The sequence below is a fragment of the Nyctereutes procyonoides genome, unplaced genomic scaffold (genome assembly GCF_905146905.1).
Source record: "Nyctereutes procyonoides isolate TBG_1078 unplaced genomic scaffold, NYPRO_anot_genome, whole genome shotgun sequence".
Taxonomy (NCBI): domain Eukaryota; kingdom Metazoa; phylum Chordata; class Mammalia; order Carnivora; family Canidae; genus Nyctereutes; species Nyctereutes procyonoides.
Window position 1 is genome coordinate 3,166,616 of NW_026575041.1, and position 22,229 is coordinate 3,188,844.

The 22,229-nt window shown below is 37.2% G+C and overlaps 1 protein-coding gene across 1 annotated transcript in view; it reads left to right on the forward strand.

The window, feature by feature from the left end:
• Positions 1-22,229, forward strand: part of PPME1 (protein phosphatase methylesterase 1) — an 88,021-nt gene that overhangs the window by 63,627 nt on the left and 2,165 nt on the right. Inside the window, exons 6-13 of the mRNA XM_055320679.1 lie at positions 753-907; positions 2,247-2,337; positions 6,091-6,156; positions 9,172-9,295; positions 16,487-16,616; positions 17,467-17,511; positions 21,113-21,177; positions 21,772-21,839. Of these exons, the coding sequence (XP_055176654.1) occupies positions 753-907; positions 2,247-2,337; positions 6,091-6,156; positions 9,172-9,295; positions 16,487-16,616; positions 17,467-17,511; positions 21,113-21,177; positions 21,772-21,839 (744 nt within the window). The remainder of the gene's footprint in view (positions 1-752; positions 908-2,246; positions 2,338-6,090; positions 6,157-9,171; positions 9,296-16,486; positions 16,617-17,466; positions 17,512-21,112; positions 21,178-21,771; positions 21,840-22,229) is intronic.

The following is a 22,229-nucleotide window of genomic DNA, read 5'->3' on the forward strand; positions in this document are numbered from 1 at the left end:
AGAGTGCTTAAATTATTTTTCCAGTTTCAAGCTTAGGTTTAAAATAAGGGTATATGTAGGGGATCCTTGGGTGGCTCAGTGGTTTAGTGCCTGCCTTCCGCCCAGGGTGTTATCCTGGAGTCCCAGGATCGAGTCCCACATCAGGCTCCCTGCATGGAGCCTGCTTCTCCCTCTGCCTGTCTCTCTCTCTCTCTCTCTCTCTCTCTCTCTCTCTCTGTCTCTCATAAATAAATAAATAAAGTCATTAAAAAAAGAGGGGTATATGTAATTTTACTAAACCTATGGAACAGTGAAAGTGTGATGTAAATGAAAATCAGAAAATTTGGATTCTTGGGGTGCCTGGATGGCTCAGTTGGTTAAGCCACTGACTCTTGATTTTGGTTTAGGTCATGATCTTAAGGTCATGGGATTGAGCTCCCTGTCTGGTTCTGCACTCAGGGAGTCGGCTGCTTCTCCCTCTGGCCCTCCTGCTCACACTCTCTCTCTCAAATAAATAAATCAATCTTAAGAAAAGAAAAAGAAAATTGGGGTTCTTAGTCCCATTTATCAGAAGAGCTAGATATGTGGCTACATTTGTAGATACTGGGGGGCATATTAAGAGATTTACATAGGCACATTTGCAAGATGGCCCAGTAGACCTTTATAGTCTTAGGACTTTTACTTACAGACCAAAGGAAGGAGTGAGGATAGAAAACAATTTGTACAGTGTTGACAGAGAGCATTCTCAGCTTTTTTTTTTTTTCTCTTTGCAGGGATGTTGGCAATGTGGTTGAAGCCATGTATGGGGACCTCCCTCCTCCAATTATGCTGATTGGACATAGTATGGGTGGTGCAATTGCAGTCCACACAGCATCATGCAACCTGGTGCCAAGCCTCCTGGGTCTCTGTATGATTGATGTTGTAGAAGGTAAGTTTCCTAAGTACTGACCAAATCAGAAATCTTTGATTTATGAGAGACCTCTATAGTCAATTATTATTATCTTGTTTTCATTTATTGTTGATTTCTATTCATCTTGAACTATGTCCCTCTGCCTTTATATTTTTTTTGTTACTTTGTGGCAAAGGCATTCCTAAGGGGTTTTTTTGTATATTTTTTTTATTGCCAACATATAGTATAATACCCAGCGTTCATCCTGTCAAGTGCCCCCCTCAGTGCCCCTCACCCAGTCACCCCATCCCCCTGCCTACCTCCCCTTCCACTACCCCTTTTTCGTTTCCCAGAGTTAGGAGTCTCTCATGTTTTGTCACCCTCTAATTTTTCCCACCCATTTTCTCTCCTTTCCCCTATAATCCCTTTCACTATTACTAAGTATTTTTTTTAGTTGACATATAACTTTTTATTAGTTTCAGGTATATAACATAATGATTCAATATATGTGTATACTGTGAAATGATAACCACAGTATGTGTAGTTAACATCTATCACCGCACATAATTACAAATTTTTTTCTTGTGATGAGCACTTTTAAGATCTACTCTCTCAAATATACAGTACAGGGGTGCCTGGATGACTCAGTTGGTTAAGTGGCTAACTCTTGGTTTCAGCTCAGATCATGATCTCAAGGTCATGAGATTGAGCCTCCTGTAGGGTTCTGTGCTTAGCACAGAGTCTGCTTGACATTCTCTGCCTCTCCTTCTGCCTCTCCCTCTACTCACGTGCACTTGCTCGCTCACTCTCTCAAATAAATAAATAAATAAATAAATAAAATCTTTAAAAAAACAATATATGATACAGTATTTTTAACTCTAGTCACTGTGCTGTACATTACATCATCAAGACTTTTTTATTTATAATTGGAAGTTTGTACCTTTTGAGCCCATTTCACCCACACCCCACATTATGTAATTATTTTCCATATCATCAAAAACTCTTTGTAAATCTTTTGTGGATGCATAATTTTTCAATTATATGTATGTATGTTCCATAATTTTATTTAACATTTAAAAAGAAGCTGCCATGTCTTTTATGGTCTAGCCTCAGAAGTCACACTTGTGTAAACTTGTGTAAATCAGCCCCTATTCAGTGTGGGAAGACTATACAAGGGAATGAATACCAAGAGGCAAAAGTCACTAGAGGCCATCTTGGAAGCTGGTGTCAGTCTTATGAATTTTCTTAAGCTGCATCTTTTTTCCTCAAAACATCACTGAATTCTACTATCATTGAGGGCAGATGTACAGTTAACCCAGTAAGTGTAAATGCTTATAATATGTATGTGCTATAGTTAAAATATTTGTTTAACATCTAGGTACAGCCATGGATGCCCTTAATAGCATGCAGAATTTCTTACGTGGTCGTCCTAAAACCTTCAAGTCTTTAGAGAATGCCATTGAATGGAGGTAACCTACAAGTCTTTATTGTCTGTATTTTAAATGTTTGATTGTAGCTGTCCTTTATCATCAGGTCAGGCACCAAGTTCAAAGAAATAGTTCAGTTTCCAAACCTTAGCTTTATTATTATATCATGTGTGGAAACATTGAGGTAAAAAGCAGAATTTTTTTTAATATTTTAAGTGTTTCCTGCTTGGCCCAGTTATCTAAAATCCATCCTTTTTCTAATACACTATAGTACCTCCTAGAATTTTAATAATTATGGATCATCTGCTATCTAGCTATTTCCATCTCTGAGGTAAGAGTTTGGACTAAATGAGCCTCTGAGGCCTTTTCTACTTCTGATGCTTCATGGTTCTGGATTCATTTTCTGTGTTCCAGAGAAAATGGGGAAGAAGCAGAAAAGATGAGCATAGGCTCCTTTTTTCATTTTTTATTTGGGTTTTGGGTAAATAAAAACCCTTTGGATAGATAGTTTTCATAAAAATCACTGACAAAATTGGCTATGGCTTCCACTTAAGTAAAGGCTGTTTTGTCATTGATTATTTTATTAATTCAATCAATTATTTGATTAAATATTTATTAGTCACTTTGTACTAAAGGTCGAAATTTCAGGGATCCCTGGGTGGCACAGCGGTTTGGCGCCTGCCTTTGGCCCAGGGCGCGATCCTGGAGACCCGGGATCGAATCCCACGTCGGGCTCCCGGTGCATGGAGCCTGCTTCTCCCTCTGCCTGTGTCTCTGCCTCTCTCTCTCTCTCTCTCTGTGACTATCATAAATAAAAAATTTAAAAAAAAAAAGGAAATTTCAGAAATCAGTAAAACACTGTCCCTCCCCCAAGGAAATCAGTCTTAGGATAAAATATCTTTAGTATCCTGTCTTCCTACCTATTCTTCAAAATCAACTCTAGTTCCTTTTCCAGAACCCTTTCTCCAACTTCTCCAAACCACTCCTTATTCAAATTGCTAGAAATCTCTGTCTGTATTGTATTTGTACTGTTTACCTCTTATGTCTTCTAATCCTCCCCTAAAAAATATGCCCATGTTGTTAATATTCATGTCTGTCTTAATCCTTTTCCTGCGTCATAAGGGCGGAAGCTATTCTGTTTCTGTTGTACTTTCATATAGCACACAGCATACTGCTGGCTGCCTTAGCAGCAGAACATACCTGTTCTTTGAATCAGAGATATCAAGTAGAAATGAAGGATCTGGTAAATATATCCTATGTAGATTTTCTAAGACAGAGAGGGTCTCATGCCAAATATGGCTTGCCAAAATGATGTTTGTGTTTGGTGAGGTTGTTTCTATTTCCTGTTGTTCACACTACTGAGATGCATGATTCCTGATTCTCAGAAGCACCAAAGATCTCTCCCTCTTCGGCAGCCACAGCATTTCAGAATGCAGTCGCTGCCAGTTCAGCATGTACCTCAGATACTTTGCCTTCTTCCCCAGTAACATCTAGTGAGAGTATGATTCCAAATAACTTTTTAAATTTATTCAGTAAACTCTTTTTTTTTTTTTTTTTTTTTAGTACCTACGAGGTGTGTTAGTACCTGATTCAAGAACTGGGGATGAATCAGGCTTAGTTTCTATCATCAGAAAACTGGGAATACAAACAAGTAAATATGCAAACACAACACAAGGAAGCACAGGAGTTCTGGAAGATAGATACTTAATCCAGCATTGTGGTCATGGTGGACCTTCAATAGATAGAGTCCTTATTCTAGACGCAGACGTGGAATAGGATGAGGATTCTATTTGTTGTATGTTAAAATGTTTTGGGTACTTTGAGAGCCGTTGAGTTTTAGAACCCACTTCCTGAGCCTGAGATTCAGAAAAAATACAATGAAGTATTTTATAATCTTGTTTTATACTGTGCTGGATATCTGAATCAAGTTCATGACTCATGGCTATTGTGGCTATTCCAGATGAAAAAAAAAGATGTTGAAATACAAAGCCAACTTGTTTAATTCAGTAAGAATTTAAAGCAAAGTGAATTTCCACTTACTTCTACTATCTTGGTCATCCTAATGAGAGGCAGTAGGTTATTGTCATAAGAAGCTTAGGCTTTGAAGAAGATAAGGATTTGCACTTTGGTTTCACCACCCTGGCTGCTCTGAGTAGAACACTAGGGGGAGAAGTAGAGAGTGTGTGTGATAATGGAAGTAGGAAATTGGTTAAGAGGCAATTGTAATAGTATAGGAGAATAATGATGGTACGCATAGATTAGAATGGTTACAGAGGAAGTAGTATGTCATATTTGGAATGTATTTTGAAGGTAGAACTGACAGGACTTCCTTATGGGTTAGATGTCAGGAGAGAAGAGGGGGCAGGAGGCGGCACAGCATTCATAAATGACTTCTAGGTTTTTAGCCAAAGCAATTGGGTGGATGGTAAAAATAAAGAGAAGTAGATTTAGGAGCAGGTAAAGGGTCAGGGAATCAGGATTTCTGTTTGGATAAGCTCAAATGTTTATTGTACATCTAAGTGGAAATGTTAAGTAAATATTTGTATACTTGTTTGAAGAGATTGAGCTAGAGATAAATTGGAGAATCATTATTGAATAGATAATATTTAAGAAAAAAAGATTCCTTTAAGATAACTTTGTTTTTACAATAACTTTTTTAAGAAATTTTGTTAAATAGGGTTAAATAGAAGTAGGGTAGTATCTAGTAGTGAATGTGGAGTTGAGAATGTTTTTAAAAGCTGTTTTATATTATCCACTAGAAAAAAAATGATAACCCATAGGATAACTATAGGAAGCAAGGTCCTCATAAGCAAGAGGAGATGGGAACCAGTGCCCAAGGTTAGTCTTGAATAGGAACAGAGGTGTATCATATATTGAATAGTCATCAAGTCAGGGTTTATAATTATAAATACTGGTATATTTGTAGATCCTGTAGATTCAGTTGGTAATCAAAAAATGAGGTAATCATTCTGTGTCTGTTTATCACTAAAATAAGAAGGTCATTATCTCAGGGGGTTGTCCGTTAAAATTTTACATGATTTTTTAAGCTAAAAATTTAGATTTAAAGAAATGTGTTTTGGTGGCCTGCTTCAGATATTGTTTCCAGTTCTCCCTGGGACATGTAGCCATTCTACTTAGCCCTTAGGCATACATAGGTAGATAACTCTGAGAGAACTAATCTGTTAAAATAGCATCTAAGCTCCTGAACTCTATATCATGGCGCAGAAGGCCCTCTAGGAGCTTGTCGCTGCCCACCTATCCCTTTCTCCTATTTACACTCCTTTTTGGTTCTCTCCTGCTTCTCCTTGTACTCTGTCCTCTGAAATCTTCATCCTACTGACTCTTCCAAAACATAGTGCCTTTGTTCACAAGGTGCTCTCTGACCACTTTCTTTTCTCTTCCACCTAACTTCTTTTCTCTTTGGCTTTAGGCAGGACATTTGGGAAGCTTTCTTTAACCTCTTCTTTCAGGATAAAGTGATTCTTTTGAATCTTGCCTTTATTAAAACAATCTGTTTGTTTTTCTTTCTCTCCACTGAGTTAGGTGCTTCTTGAGCACATAGTACCTTCCTAGTAAATGTTTGCAGAACTGAAATGGCTTGAATGTCTACTTAATTTTTACTACTTGGCTTATAGCCATAATCAGGTAGGAGGCAGTGGTAATCTCCATAGTAAGCTGTATTGGTAAACACAGCTTTATAATAGGTTTCACAGAATCTGCAGAATTATTCATTTGACCTTATGCATGATAAGATGGATGCTGAATAACCTCCTCTCTCCCTTTTCACTTTTCTAGTGTTAAGAGTGGTCAGATTCGAAATTTGGAGTCAGCCCGTGTCTCAATGGTTGGCCAAGTCAAACAGTAAGTCTTATTTTTCTCCATTGGGCTGTTAGAGACTGAAACATGGTGTCTTCAGTCCCTAATAGCCTGAAACATGGTGAGGGATATACAGATTGCTTTTTGTTATACACCTGTCCTACCATCCTAACTGCCTTTATTAATGTAGATGATTTCAACAAATGAGCTCAATTGGGCTAGTTGGGTAGCTTTTCTTTTCTTTTTCTTTTTATGAAGAAATCTCAAAGCCTGTAGAATACAGGATTACCTTATTAATGCAACTCTGGACATTTAAAGGTGAAGAATCCCAGAGAATGGACATTAAAAATTAAGTGTCCACTTTAGTGCTGGAAGCTATGATTTTATTCTGGTAATGGTCTCGTTCTTTCTTTTCTTTTTTTTTAATTGGTCTCGTTCTTAAGCCAAATCTGATTGTGAGGAAGTCACAGTATAAAACTTTAGCATAGCCTGAGTGAAAGCCAGATTCTAAGGCTGAACTAAGATTATTTAGTCCAGCTAATCTTGGATAGGGTTACATGAGTCCTGAGTATTGCTATGCAGTCACAAAATAAACTTTAGATGAATTGAGAATATGTTGCCCAGCAGAATAGATGGAGAGTGCAAAAGTTGATGAAAATGATAGTGGCATTACTGAATGCCTGCTATTTGCAAGGCATTGTACCAGGTATTTTATATACATGCTCTCATTTTTAAAGTCTTATATTATGGGAATTTTCAAACATACAAAAGTAGAATAATACAATGAACCCCAATGTACACATTGCCTTTTTCAACAGGTACTTACTTACTCATGGCCAGTCTTATTTCATCTGTGCCTCTTTATTTTCCCCTAAGCACAAAATATTTTGAAATAAATTCCAAGATTTCAGTGTTCTCTAAACGGTCAAGACACTTTAAACACAATCACAGTACCAGTATCATACCTAAAAAAAATTAATAATTCCTTGATATCATCAGATGTCTATTCAGTATTCACATTTCTGATTGTCCTACAGATAATTTTTTTATAGTTCAAATCAGAATTACAGAATTTTATTTTATTTTTTTTTTAGAATTACAGAATTTTATAGTTCACAGAATTACATAGTAATTGGCTGATATATCTCTTAAGTATCTTTTAATTTATAGGTTCCACTTATGTATTTTTTCCTTGGAATTTATTTGTTGAAGATACCTGGCTGTTTGCCCTGTAGAATTTCCTACAATCTGAATTTGCTGATTCCTGAAGGTGTAATTTAACTACTATATTGTCTGTAATTTATTAGTTAGATCGAGAGATTTGATCACGTTCAGGTTTGTTTGTTGTTATTTTGGCTTTCTATTAGTTAACAAGAATAGGTATACTGCCTTTAGGAAGCATGTAATGTCTGGTTGCCCCCCCCCTTTTTTTTTGAGTGTTGATAGCCATAAATGATTATTAACTGGATTCATTAATTCATGTGCACTATCTCATTTGATCTTTACAATACCTCTTTAAGATAAGTATTGTTTTAGAGGTGAGAAAATGGAAGTTCAGAAAGGTAAAGTGGCTTTCCCAGGATCACTCACAGCTAGTGAATGACAGCTCAGATTCAGTCTCCTGTGTATTTGACTTCTGGGCCTATATTATGGACTTTATGCTTAAATGTTCAATCTGAGTAATATCTAGCAGACACAATGTAGTCTTTGAATAAGCTATAAGACTGTCTGCTTTTCAATGCCCAAATATTTTGAGATCTGATTTGTTGAAGCAGTGGTAAAGCATTTTGTGAGGAAATTATATGGCTTGTATTCAGGTAGTTCAGCAATTTTAAAAATTTTACTTAGTATGTAAATTTAAGTATATCTTCTCTTAATATGTAAACTTATGTATATAGTGTGTGTTTTAATTGTCACCTAGATATCATGTGGAACCTTCCTGCCCTTCTTGATCTAGGTGAAATTCTCTTGAATTTCCTAATCCATAGCTGTGGAAATCCAAAGCGCAAGTTGTTTCTTTGTTATACTACCTTGATCTTAGATGTGAAACTTGACACCTCAAGTCCCATAGAAAACCCCCACCTGACAAAACATTTCATGAACACACCACTTTACTGAGACTGATAGAGGAGACAAGGAAGGACAAGTTATCACTGTTAAAAATCCACCATTGAAGTTTCACTGACCCTTCAATTTATCCCAGTCTCTTTTTATCTTGCCTCTTCTCTCTCCTCTTCTTCCTTCTCTCTCCCTTTCAAGGGCAAAATAACAAATTCTTTATCATGCAGAACAGAACTTGGCACTAGCTGCTACCTAGGTTCTTGGGATTTTTACCTTTAATATTGCCAGTGTATTTTTTCCAGCAAGTTCTTTCTAAAAGGAATTATGGTATCAACTGTTCATATAGTAATATTTTCTACCTAATTATATAATAGAGATTTTTTTTTAGAGGAAAAAAAAAACAACAGTAATTGATTGGATCAGATGTTCTAATCTCCAAGGTTCAGCTGGCTCTGGTTATTGTAATTATCAGTTTCTATCAGCTAATTGAAAGTAGGGGCATTTTTACCAAGCTGTTTGAGCCTTATTCTACTGGAAGCAGGGTACAGTAGAAAAGTACTATGCTTTCAAGTTAATTAAGCCTGGATTTGCCTTCCAGCCTCATCTGCTAATGAGCAAGGTGATCCTGGACAATTTTTTTTTACTTTTCAGGGCTACTTCATAGGATTATTATGTGGATTATATAAGATAATGTATATATTGTCACCATGCCGCAGGAAATGATTATTCCCTTCTGTGGGTCAGTATTGGTGCAAGAACTGGAAACCAGCCTTTGGAATATAGTCCATGACCATGACCATGACCTTCCACAGCCCTGATCTATTTCTGCACATTTTAAAATGCACATTGTTCACATCCTCCTTCTCCCAGAAGCATTGTTAAGTTTTAACTGACATTTGATTGTAAAGACTATAAGTATCAGTATCTCTGAGATAATTGTGTATAAAAGAGAGATGAGCTGTGTGATGGAACTTTAAAAAAAAAAAAAAAACCACCTAGGTGTGAAGGAATTACAAGTCCAGAAGGCTCAAAATCTATAGTGGAAGGAATCATAGAGGAAGAAGAAGAAGACGAAGAAGGAAGTGAGTCTGTAAACAAGAGGAAAAAGGAAGATGACATGGAGGTGAGTGAAAACTGGTATTCTTGGAAGGATGGGGCAATGAATGGTTCAGAGTGTCTGGGGGTGCGGAAGGGGAGATGACATGTTCTTTTTGTTCACTGTTAGATATTTTAGGGGGTGAAGATCTTATCATCATAGATATTTAGGTTAACTATAAGATATAAGGCACTTGTTGATAGCTCTGACAAACTGAAACATAAACTTACAGTTATATACCCTACCCTTAAACAGACTGCTTTCTCATCAGATTCTTTCCCATGATGGTACTTCTGTTCCTATGGTTTATCTCATGAGAAAAATCTGATTTCTTACTTTCTATGCTAAACCCATCAGATCTTACTCATCTTTCAAGGTGGATCTCTTTGGAGAAGTTTTCTGACCTCATTTTACATCAGTCTATCTCCAGTATAGCACTGAATCTGTATAACATATCTTACTTAGCATTTTCTTTTTTGAAGTTGTGGCTAAGTCATAGAATTAATTTTCATAAACCACATCCTAAGATACTATGGTCTCCTGTAATCATTCCTAGAATGTAGATTCAGTGTCCTCTAATTGCACAAGAATTGTCACCCAGCAAAAATAACCTGTGTATTTTGAGCACAGGAACTAATGTTCTATATGAATTTCCCTCAGCATTTAGGTTGGGGGTGGTGTGCTTCACAAGTGTTCTGTGCATACTTGTTGAACACTTGATCTGGGGATAGTAGTGGGAAAGGGTGCTTTTTTTTGGGAAATGGTTAGTGAGCATGAGCAGCAGACTTTCTGGGATGTATTATAAACATCTTACAAATGGCAAGTAATCAACTTGTTGTACACCAGATATTGCTTGATGTTTGGAGATGCTACTAATAGCAAGGAGGAGAAGACAATTGACCCTTGAACAATACGGGGCTTATGGACACTGACACCGTATCCTCCCCCACCCCCCACACACACTGTCAAAAATCCAACTCTAAGTTTTGGAGCACTTGGGTGGCTCAGTTGGTGTCCAACTCTTGATTTCAGCTCAGGTCATGATCTTAGGGTCAGAGATTGAGCCCTACATGGGGCCCTGTACTGGGCGTGGAGCCTGCTTAGAATTGTTCCTCTCCTGCTCCTCTGCGCACACCCCACTCACCGTGCACACGCATACAATCTCAAAAAAAACCCCAAACCAACTATAACTTTTGACTCGAAAACTTAATTACTAATAGCCTACTGTTGGCCAGAAGCCTTACCAATAATATAATTAGTTGATTAATACATAATTTGTATATTTATATGTATTAAATACTGTATTCTTATAATAAAGTAGCTAGACAAAAGGAAATATTCTTAAGAAAATCACAAGGAAGAGAAAATACATTTATAGTACTGTTTCCAAATTCATGTCTGAATGGACCTGCACAGTCCAAACCTATATTGTTTAAGCATCAATTGTACATTTTTTTAAACAGAATTTTTAATTTAATGAAGATCTTTTTGTCATTCTTAAGATCAATAAGTAATTCTGTGTACCTCTTCGAAATTTATAAAAATATAAACAGTGCATGATTAATTTGCCCTCCGTACATTCTGTGAGGTGAGATCTTTTCTCCCATGTTAACAGTGTAGAAACTGAGACTCGGAGATGAAAAGACTTGCCCTAGGTAATGAAGTAATATTTAGTAGATCTAAGATTCTGATACAAACTGTCAATTACTTTTTTGGCTTTTTTGTACTGGGAGCTATACTAATTATATCACATTTATCATCCCTAGTTCTCATTTTAGCTCTTCATTGTAGATGCAGTTACAACTCAGGTACAGTTACTTGCCTACAGACACCTATAATGTTGGTGCTGAAACACACCCAGATCCTCTGGTTTTTAATTCCTGCTTATTTTTTCCTTGTAAATTTTTTTATAAGCCTAGTTATATGGAGTTAGTCAACTCCAGCAGTTTTGTTAGGAGGGCAGACTGAAACACATCAGGCAATAGGGAGTACAACTGAAATAGTCTACCTTTGAGGAAGGGCGCAAACCCCAAACAACACAAACAACTTCTTGCAACTGGTAAATAAATAGATCCTGGAGATCCAGTGTACAGCATAATAATTACAGGCAACAATACTATATTATAAACTTCAAAGTTACTAAGAGACTAGTTCTTAATTGTTCCTAGTACAAAAAGAAACTGTAATTATGTGACATAATAGAGGTATTAGCTATCGCTACGGTGTTGTATATTGTAATGTCTAAATGTATCAAATCAACACATTGTACACCTTAAACCTACACAATGTTATAAGTTAATTATATCTCAATAAAGAAAAAGTAAAATTATGGAGAAAATATTAATAATGCAAATTAAACTTAACAACTACAACAACAAAGTCACAACTTCTAAAGCATGGTAGCCAGGGGCCATTTAGAGCCCATTAGCCCTTAGAGACATCTCTGTTATAATATAATATAAAAAGTTTGACATAATCCTGATACATACGTAAGAGTTCTGTTGCATTCATTTTGCTGTGTAAAAGAAGACAAGATATATATTGGCAGTGGGGAATGATATCTAATACAAAATGATTAAAATATAGAAGAGAAAAGGGAAACTTTAACCTTTGGTCATTTATTCTTTAAAGGAATAAACTTCAGTTGTCTAGGAAGTATTCCTTTATGCATCAGTCTCTCTTTTTAAACTGCTTTATTGAAAGGTAACTCACCCAAAGTATACAATTCAGTGGTTGCTAGTAATCACAGAGTTGTTCAACCATCACAATGATCTAATTTTGGAACATTTTCATCACTTTTTTTAAAAAAGTCATACCTGTGTGCAGTCATTTCCTCTTTCTCCCCAACATTCTCAGCCCTAAGCATCCACACTAATCCACCTTCTGTCTCTATAGATTTGCCTCATCTGGACATTTCATATAAATGGAATCATAAATACATAGTCTTGTGGCTGGCTTCTTTTACCTTAGCATAATATTTTCAAGGTTCATCTATGTTGTAGCATGTATCAGCACTTCATTCCTATTTATGGCTAATATTCCTTTGTATAGGTAGACCACATTTTTTATCCAAACTCATCAGTTAGTGGACATTTAGATTGTTTTCACTTTTTTGTCTGTTTTGAATAATGCTGGTATAAACATTTGTGTACAAATTTTTATGTTGGCATAGGTTTTTATTTTTCTTGGGTATACACCTACAAGTGGAATTGCTGGATGCTAATTCTGTGTTTAATCATTTGAGGAATAGCCAAACTATTTTCCAAAGGGCTAACAACACTTTATATTCCTGCCACCAGTGTCTGAGTGTTCTAGTTTTTCTACATCTTTGTCAGCACTTACAATATTGTCTTTCTTTTTGATTATAGCCATCCTAATGGATATGACGTGGTATCTCATTGTGGTTTTACATTTTCCTGATGACTATTGATATTAAGCATCTTTTCATGGACTTACTGGCCATTTCTTCTCTTGAGAAATGTATACTCAGATCCTTTCCCCATTTTTCAATGGGGTATTTTGTCTTTTTATTATTGAATTATAAGTTCTTTATATATTCCAGATACAAGTCCCTGATTTGCAGATATTTTCTCCTGTCATGGAGGTTGTCTTTTCTTTTTCTTGATGGTGTTCTTGAAGTGCAAACGTTTTATTTTGATGAAATTTATTTTATCTAGTTATCATTTTGTTGTGTCATATCTAAGAAGGTTTGGCCTACCAAGGTCACAAAACTTTATGTGTATGTTTTCTTCTAAGAGTTTTCTAGTTTTAGCTCTTATATTTAAGTCTGTGGTCCATTTTGAGTTAATTTTTGTGTATAGTTCAAGGGTAGGAGGTGTAACTTCATTCTTTTGCATGTGGATGTCCAGCTGTTCCAGGACCATTTGTTGGTAATACCCTTCTTTCCCATTTAATTGTCTTGCATTCCTTGTTGGAAATCAAATGCCAGAGTTTATCTCTGGACTCTCAGTTCTGTTCCATTGATAATATATGTCTATCTTTATGTAAGTTCCACTGTCTTCATTATTGTAGCTTCATAGTAAGTTTTGAAATCAGGAAGTGTAAGTCTTCCAGCTTTGTCTTCTTTTTTAAGATTATTGAAATCCCATATTCTTAAGATTTTGGTTTTTTTTATTACTTATTATATGCCAGACTATGTTCCTATTGTTTTACGTACATGAATATCTTAGTTCATCCTTACAACAATCTTTTGAGATTTTCTGTTGCCCTCTTTATAACTAAGAAAACAGACTTGAAGTTAGGTAACTTTCCCAAGGGTCTCACAGTTTATTAGTTGATGATGGAGCTGGGATTTGCATGAAGTTAAGTCTGACTGACACAAACCTATCTTTTTAAATGCCTTTCAAGTGAGGTGTTGGGAAATAACACAAATCCTGTGGTTGATGCCCTTGTGTGGAAAACCACATCCTGCCCAGGTGAACATCCCAGGATGATTGGTAGCCAGCCTTCTGCTTCTCCTCTCCAACAGTTAGATCTCATTACCTCGATCTTTGGTGGGTTTTTTTCTTTTCTTTCTTTAGTTTTAAGTTTTCATTTAAATTCCAGTTAGTTAACATAGAGTGGAGTGTAATATTAGTTTCATGGGGTAGAATTTAGTGATTCATCACTTATACAGTACCCTGTGTTCATGTTCAACACAAGTGCCCTCCTCAGTATCACCCATTTAACCCATCTGTCCACCTACCTCCCCTCAAGCAACTCTCAGTTTGTTCTCTATAAGTTAAGAGTCTGTTTTCTGGTTTGCCTCTCTCTTTTTACCCCTATGTTCATCTGTTTTGTTTTTTACATTGATCTGTTTTACCATTTGCAGGAGGAGGCATCTAAACTAAATTAACTTTATGATCCAGCTCTCCAGAGAAAGGATATTATTATAACCCTAAATATAGGAGCAATTCTAATTCTAATTCTATCCAGAATTTTTTCTTTATTTTTACATTTTTAGGACTTGAGATCAGCTCCTTTTTTTTTTAAATTTGTTTTTATAATAGTACTATCCTTGAAAGTTCCCTTACCTTAAATTTGTCATTTGCATATAGAGTACATTGTGCATTTAGGAGGGTCTTGCTGTCTCTGACTGTGGAATTTGTTAGAAGTGGTTCATAAATGGGAAGTGTTGCACATGCATTGTTTAGTGAGAACTGGAAGACACAGTGATCTTTTCTTTTTCTTTTTTTTAATTTTGGTAAAAAACACATAAAATTTACCACCTTACTCATTTTTAATTATATAGTTCAATAGTGTTCACATTGTTGTGCAACAGATCTCCAGAGCTTTTTCATTTCAATCTGAAACTCTGTACTCATTAAACAACAATATCCATTTCCTCCCATACCTACCATTTTACTTTCTATGAATTCCACTACATTAGATACCTCATAGAAGTAGAATCAGTGTCTGTCTTTTTGTGATTGGCTTATTTCAGTTGATACAATGTCCTCAAATTTCCTCTTTGTTGTAGCATGGGACAAGATTTCCTTCTTTAAGTCTAAATAATATCTATATAACACATTTTGTTTATCCATTCATCCATCAGTAGATACTGGGATTGCTTACGCCTCTTGACTGTTGTGAATAATGCTGCTATGAACATGGGTCTACAAATATCTCTTCAAAACCCTGCTTTCACTTCTGGCTGTATACCCAGAAGTAAAATTGCTGGATCATATGATAGTTGTATTTTTAATTTTTGAGTAACTGCCATGCTGTCTTCATAGTGGTTGTACTATTGTATAATCCCACCAGTAGTGCCCCACGTGTTCCAATTTCTCCACATCTTTGCCAACATTTGTTATTTTATCTTTTTTGTTATAGCCATCCTAATGGGTACAAAGTGATATCTCATTGTGGTTTTGATATCCATTTCCCTTATGATTAATGATGTTGAGTATCTTTGCATGTACTTATTGGGCATTTGTATATCTTCTTTGGAGAAATGTCTGTTCAAGTCTTTTACTCATTTTTTAATCAGGTTATTTGATATTTTATTATTGAGTTATAGGAGCTCTTTATATATTCTGAATATTAAACCCTTATCAAATAACGTGATTTGCAGATATTTTTTACCATTCCATACAATGCCTTTTCACTGTTGATTGTGTTTTTTTTTAAGTTTGATGTAGTCCATTTGTCTATTTTTGCTTTTGTTGCCTTTGCAACAAAAAGATGTCTCATAACCAAGAAATCATTGTCAAATTCAATTTCCCAAAAAGCTATATGAAGCTTTCCTCTATGTTTTCTTCTAGAAGTTTTATAGTTTTAGGTATTACATTTAGGTCTTTAACCCATTTTCATGCGTTTGGCCAATAGTCAGAGTAATCAAGAAATTATATCCAGAGGTGCCTAGGTGGCTCAGCCAGGTAAGCATCTGACTTGTGACTTCAGTTCAGGTTATAATTTCAGAGTCTTTAGGTTGAGCGTCGAGTGGGGCTCCACACTCAGTGGAGAGTCAGCTTGGGCTTCTCTCTTCTACCTCTCCCTCTGCCCTTCCTCCCACTCACACTCGCATTTTCAGTGATACAGAAAAGTATAGAGAATCATTTATTTGTTCAGCTTGTATTTGATGAGTGCATATATTCTGGCTTGTCTAGTATATATCAGGATTTAACATATATTTTATAACATTTGTGTCAGGTTTCCTTTTTCAGATTACTATTGCAGGAATATGATATCATTATCATAAATCAAAATATAAGAAAAATGCTCTACTGACAAATCAACATATTCTCAGTTTTTCCTTCCAGTTCTTTCCCTATGTGCACCACATTTTTCTGGTAGTCACTTAGATGACATGTTATACTCTGCTTCTTTCTCTTAAAATTATATCGTAAGCATTTTTTTCATACTGTGCTGTGATTTTTGTGATTATCCTTTTGATGGATATGTTCTTTTTTGTCAAATGGATATAAGAGAAGCATAGTCTTGGCTCTACCATTATTAGCTTTGTGATCTTAAAGTTTCCTAAGTTCACTGATATTAATAGAAGCAAAAAGTAAACTTCTAGTTATCTAAACATGGAAATTATAACAACCTATATCACAAGGCTATTATAATGATTAAGTGTATATGAAAATATCTGGGACATAGTAGGCACTTAATAAGTGCTAGTTTCTTTCCCTTTCCTTTCTCAGGGACCTAGTTTTTATCCTGTTCCTCCAGGGCTTGCCCTCAGAGACTCAGAACTTGCTTTTATTCCTCCAGACCAAGAAGGACCATCCGTACACTTGGAGAATTGAACTGGCAAAAACAGAAAAATACTGGGATGGCTGGTTCCGAGGCTTATCCAATCTCTTTCTTAGTTGTCCTATTCCTAAATTGCTGCTCTTGGCTGGTAAGTGTGTATTAGCTCAGGCTACCATAACAAAATATTATAGATTGGGTGCTTAAACAAGAAATTTATTTTCTCACAGTTCCAGAGGCTAAGATCAGGGTATCAGCACAGTCAAGTTCTGGTAGGAGCTTTCTTATGGCTTGCAAACAACCGCCTTCTCACTGTGTCCTTACATGGCAGAAGAGTGAGAGCAAACTCTCTAGTGTTTATTCTTAAAAGGACATTAATCCTGTCATATGAGGACCATTACCCATATGACCTCATTTAATTTTAATTGCTTCCTTATTTAATCTTAATTATTTCCATATCTCCAAATGTGGTCACATTGTGAATTGGGGCTTCAACATAGAATTGGGAGTGGAGGGGGAGATAAATTCAGTCCATAGCAGTGTAGGTATATCATCATCTGAGCATATCCTTGTTAAAACTACATACCACATGGGTAGTGGCTTCCAAAGTAAAGTACCATCCTCACTCATTTGTCCTCTTCTCTCCACACCAAATCCCTAAAACCTAACTAATAAGCACAAGCATACATCTGCGATAGCCTAATTCTGGCCTGCCTTCAATCCTTAGTTAAGCGCAAGTCCACCCAGAGTGGTGTGAAGATATTCTGAGTATAATGGAAATTTTAAAAAGTAAAACTCTGTTTTCAGAAACCAGTTTAAATGAGCAAAAAGATTACAGGGGAACTTCATTCTGGAAATCTTCATGTGATGAGGATATACCCTCAAGGAGTTAGGATTGTTATTAACATTAATTAAAAATGTCATCATGTTTACAACTCTGTAACAATTTTCACACAACCTTTTTTAGTAAGCTACTTCTGGATTCTCCTATTTTGTTCTAGGTGTTGATAGATTGGATAAGGATCTGACTATTGGCCAAATGCAAGGTAAGTAATCAAGAAATTATATCCAGAGGTGCCTGGGTGGCTCAGCCAGGTAAGCATCTGACTTGTGACTTCAGTTCAGGTTATAATTTCAGGGTCTTGAGGTTGAGCGTTGAGTGGGGCTCCATACACAGTGGAGAGTCAGCTTGGGCTTCTCTCTTTCTCCCTCTCCCTCTGCCCCTCCTCCCACTCACACTCGCACGCACAGCTCTCTTTTAAATAAATAAATAAATCTTAAAAAAGAAAAGACGTCATGTCCCTAGGTCCTTCTCTGAAGGCAGAGTTATGTGGAAATTAATGTTTTGAGATGGGGAAGTATAATGGAAAGAGCATGAGCTTTAGAGTTAAGCCCAAATTTTACATCAACATCCACTCCTGAACCAAACATTTCCCTTTTCTGACCTTCAATATTTTCTTATATCTAAAAATGGGACTTAACTACCATCTACATCTCAGAGTTTATAAGGATAAAAATGAAGCAATGTCTTTGCAGAGTATATTATAAACCATTAAGTACCCTATAAATACATAATATTGTGAAGGAGATATTCTTAATACTGATCAGTATTTTTATCATTGTTGGAATTCTTAGGAAAGGGAAAGGTCCAGGATAATTGGGATGCAAAAAGGTGTAAACTGTGTTTAGAAGACAGCATGGTGAGGTGGCGAAAGTAAAGACTTTGAGATTGGAAGAACTGACTTTGAGTACTACTTCTTTCATACTCATTTTATGACCCCAGGCAAGTTACTTGACTTGCCATAGCTTTAGTTTTCTCAGTCTATAAAATGAGAAAGTTTATGGGATCATGAGATATAATGAGCAGAAAAGTGACATGCTGTACTCAGGTCCAGGTGCATCAGCCAGATGGAAGTGGAGGCTGTGGGACCAATTTTGTGGACGCTCTTGCTTTGGTGTGGATGAATGACTTGGTAAGGTGAAATCAATAGGGATTGGTATCTTTTCGGTTATGGGAAAAAGAGATGCTAACTCCAAGGCCAGGGTTTCAGGCTTAAGCAGATTTTGTTCTTGACCTTCCTTTTTTTTCTACTTACTCTCTCTGGAAAATCTCCTGTCTTTTATTTACACCCTGATAACTCCCAGTGCTAAAGGTCCAACTCATCCTCTCTCTTGAGCTCCAGATCTGGCCCATATATCAAAGCTATTGAACATTTCTACCTGGATGTTTATGGTCTCAAACTGTTCTTTTAGCTGTCTTCAAGCTTTCAACAGACAAGGGGGCTGTATTCCCTCACAATAGTTATTCAGAGGCTCCTGAATGATTTATCATATTCTGGACCCAGGGACTCCTACCCTACCCTTCCTCCAACTACATAGTATCCTGAAGCCTGGAGCAAGATCATGGTCTGGGACTATGTGAGTTTTATGGCACTGATGTTGGTAATTCTGAGTTTAGACATCTTTACTTAAATTCAGTTCAAGCAAACCTTTCCTAAGCAGTCTTTCTGTGTAAGACCTATGCTTAATGCTGGACAGACAGAATCAAATATGGCCCCTGAGACTTATCTGAAAGCAGTTGATCTGGATGGACTAGAATAGCATTTGAAACCATTTTTGATCACCAGCCTTGGAATCAAACAGTCCTGGCTTTGAGTCACTTACTAGTGTTATGGCCTCAGTGAATTGCCAACTTCTTTAATCCTGAGTTTTTTCATCTATAAAATAGAAATAATACTGTATCTCAATTCATTTGTATGGTGTTTGATGAGAAAATGTGTGTAAAGTAAGAGTCTGACAAATGATGGCTTCATTATATCCAGGAAGTATTCATGATTTCTCATTAGATGCCCTGCTATTTCCCCAGTAAGGATTATGCCAAGACTACCTTCTCTTTCAAGCATCCCATGACTATAGAAAGTAAATGGCTGGAGAGAGGGACATCCCCTAAGACAAAGGGAAATGGCCAAATTGGCATAGATTTCAAACCAAGTCCTTCCCAGGACTGTGTTTAGACCTGCGAAATTAGTTATGGATTCCTAGAAACCTAGCACTCATTCATGATGCAACCTAGGTAAATAATTTAGGTTGTCTGAACCTAAGGATTTTTATCTATAAGATGAGAGGGAAGAGTTTGGAAATATGCCCACTTAATAGAATAATTGTGAGGATTACCTGTGATTATTTTATGTGTACCAGACAGAGTGTTGTTAGTATCTGTGAGTTCCCTCTGATTCTTTATTCCCATTCTTCCAAAGAGGAACAAAAAATGCATCCCTAGACATCAAGCCCAGGGTGGTATTGTAAGTGTTATCAGGTCATTCACTCAGTTACTCATTCAGGACTTACTAAGCACTTACTCAGTGTCTAGCCCTGTGTTGGACCCTGTAGGAATATTGAACAAGTAATGATATTAGGCTCTATTCTTGCAAAAATGACATACTCCTAGGGAGGCAAGCACCAGTGGCATATAAAATATAAGCTTACAAAACAAGCAGGGCACAACTTGCTTTGTGTTTGAATCCAAATGTGTTAGCAGTAGTATATTAGATATAAGACAGAGGGGATGAGGCTGACTAGGCTGGAGCACCCAGGGACAGACTACTGAAAGAGGAAGGGCATAAGCTGGGCCTTACTGATTGGAATGGTCTTACTTCCCCTACTAATTAAATAAGCAGCCTTGGGCAAATCACTTCACTAACCATGGTATTAGTTTCATCATCTCAGAAAAGAATTTGGTATTCGTCCTGTTTAAGTTTATAAAAAATGGATAGAAGAGTATTTTGAACAAATTTTAAAGCACTGTAATTGGGTTAGGAATCCTGGGATGTGATGACCAGGATTTCCAGAGCATGCTGCCTTATTTTGTAAATGGAGCCACTTAGGCTCTGAGAGTGTACTCGCTCTACTTAGAGGAGCTGTGGCTTCCATATCCTTTAGTCTCCTTAGGGATCTTGCTTTATCTGTCATCTCTGTTCACTCTTAATAGCTATCACATTAATGGTGAGCTTACGGTGTTCTACAAGGCAATGTGAGAAAGTGGTTAGTACAGTCTGGCATATAGTTAAGCACTCAAACAGTAACTTATTGTAATAATAAATTTCAAAATCCTTGACATACCCTGCTTTCCTCTCCATCCTCATTATTAACTCTCATGAGCTCCATGCCAAGCTTTTTATTTCCAGAAACAAATATCATTTCATCCTTCTTTCCTTTGTGTAGGCTATTTTTTTTTTCTGTCTCGGAAGACTTCCTATTTGATTATGAAGCCTCTCTTCCTGTGTTCTTCCATGTGCTCGGTTTTATCATAGGAACTACATGCTACATTAGAATGTTGTCTTTTATGTTCCCCTACTAGACTGTAAATCTCCTGAAAGCAGGAACTGTTTCTTCCTATGTATCTGGCCCAAAGTAAATGCATGCTAAATAGTTGCCAAAGGTATAAAAGAAGGGAAAATCATTTACCCAGGATTATAGCTGCAAGTATTACCATCCTTCTCAAACCTTGGTAATTGGGTCTAGACTACTGGGGAGGGGAATAGATAGATAGGAAGGTCCTGGACTCCTGGAGTGGCCTTTGAGACCACAGAGGTTGTAAGGAGAGGACCAAATAGGCCTTGAGGTCACCTGGATTTGTTTCCTCTCCAGGAAAGTTCCAGATGCAGGTCCTACCCCAGTGTGGCCACGCAGTCCATGAGGATGCCCCAGACAAGGTGAGTCTGGTGCTCTATGACTGTAAAAGGACAGCTATGAAAGTAACCGTGGCTCTCACAGAAAATAGTACAAACCTCTGAATCAGGCTATACAAATATAACTCCACCATCTCCCCAGACCTCTCCCTAGCAGTTGCTTATGGTGTTGGCTTTCCGTGTATGGGCTAAGGAGGTACTCGCACCCTGCAGTTTCATCCTAGGGCCCTCTGGTTAAGATCTTCAGCTCTACTTCTCTCCTTCCCCCAAAAGTCAGATGGAAGAAGGGAAAATTGGGATAAAAACTGCTCCCTAAACTACAGTCACAGTTGGAAGTTAATATGCATTCCTTCTATAGAATAAGGTGCATTGTAACTCTCAGGGGATAAATAAGCCTTCACATCATTCTTCTTGACTTCTCTGGAGCTCTCCTTGGAAAGATGGTAGAGAAGAGTCTCATAGCCCTGCCAGGACTCAGATCCTTTAGATTTCAAATTCCCGAGACCTGTAAGATCTATGAATCCACTAAAGAGCCTAACCTTCCAGTAGAAGCCCACAGGACCTCCAAACTGATCCCCTTTGCTAATATATAGCCCGAAATATCTCTCCCTTTTCCAGGTAGCTGAAGCTGTTGCCACTTTCCTGATCCGGCACAGGTTTGCAGAGCCCATCGGTGGATTCCAGTGGTAAGGAAGTAACAAAGCTTTAAGGAGCCCAGCAGTGCTGGCCCACTCCAACAAAAGATATTGACAATGTTGTAAATATTTCTGCCTTACCCCTGCCTCTTTGGGTTACCATGTCTTTCTTCTTCCTCCTCAACACAGCCCAGACTGTGTTTCTACAGACCCATGGTTGATAGTTTCTGTGTGCTTTGGTCTAGTGGGTTGCTGCTGAGCTGAGATTAAATTGTGCCTAGCCCCCACCTCACCCCACTTCTTAAGAAATCGCCCCACTTCTTGAGGTGCCTCCTTCTCTGAGGCAGCTGGGATAGGAATCAGTCTTTTACCAGACTCTTAGAGAAGTTCTGTATGCCCTCCCCTGCTCTGCTGCTGAGGGATGCTAGAAGACCATGGAGA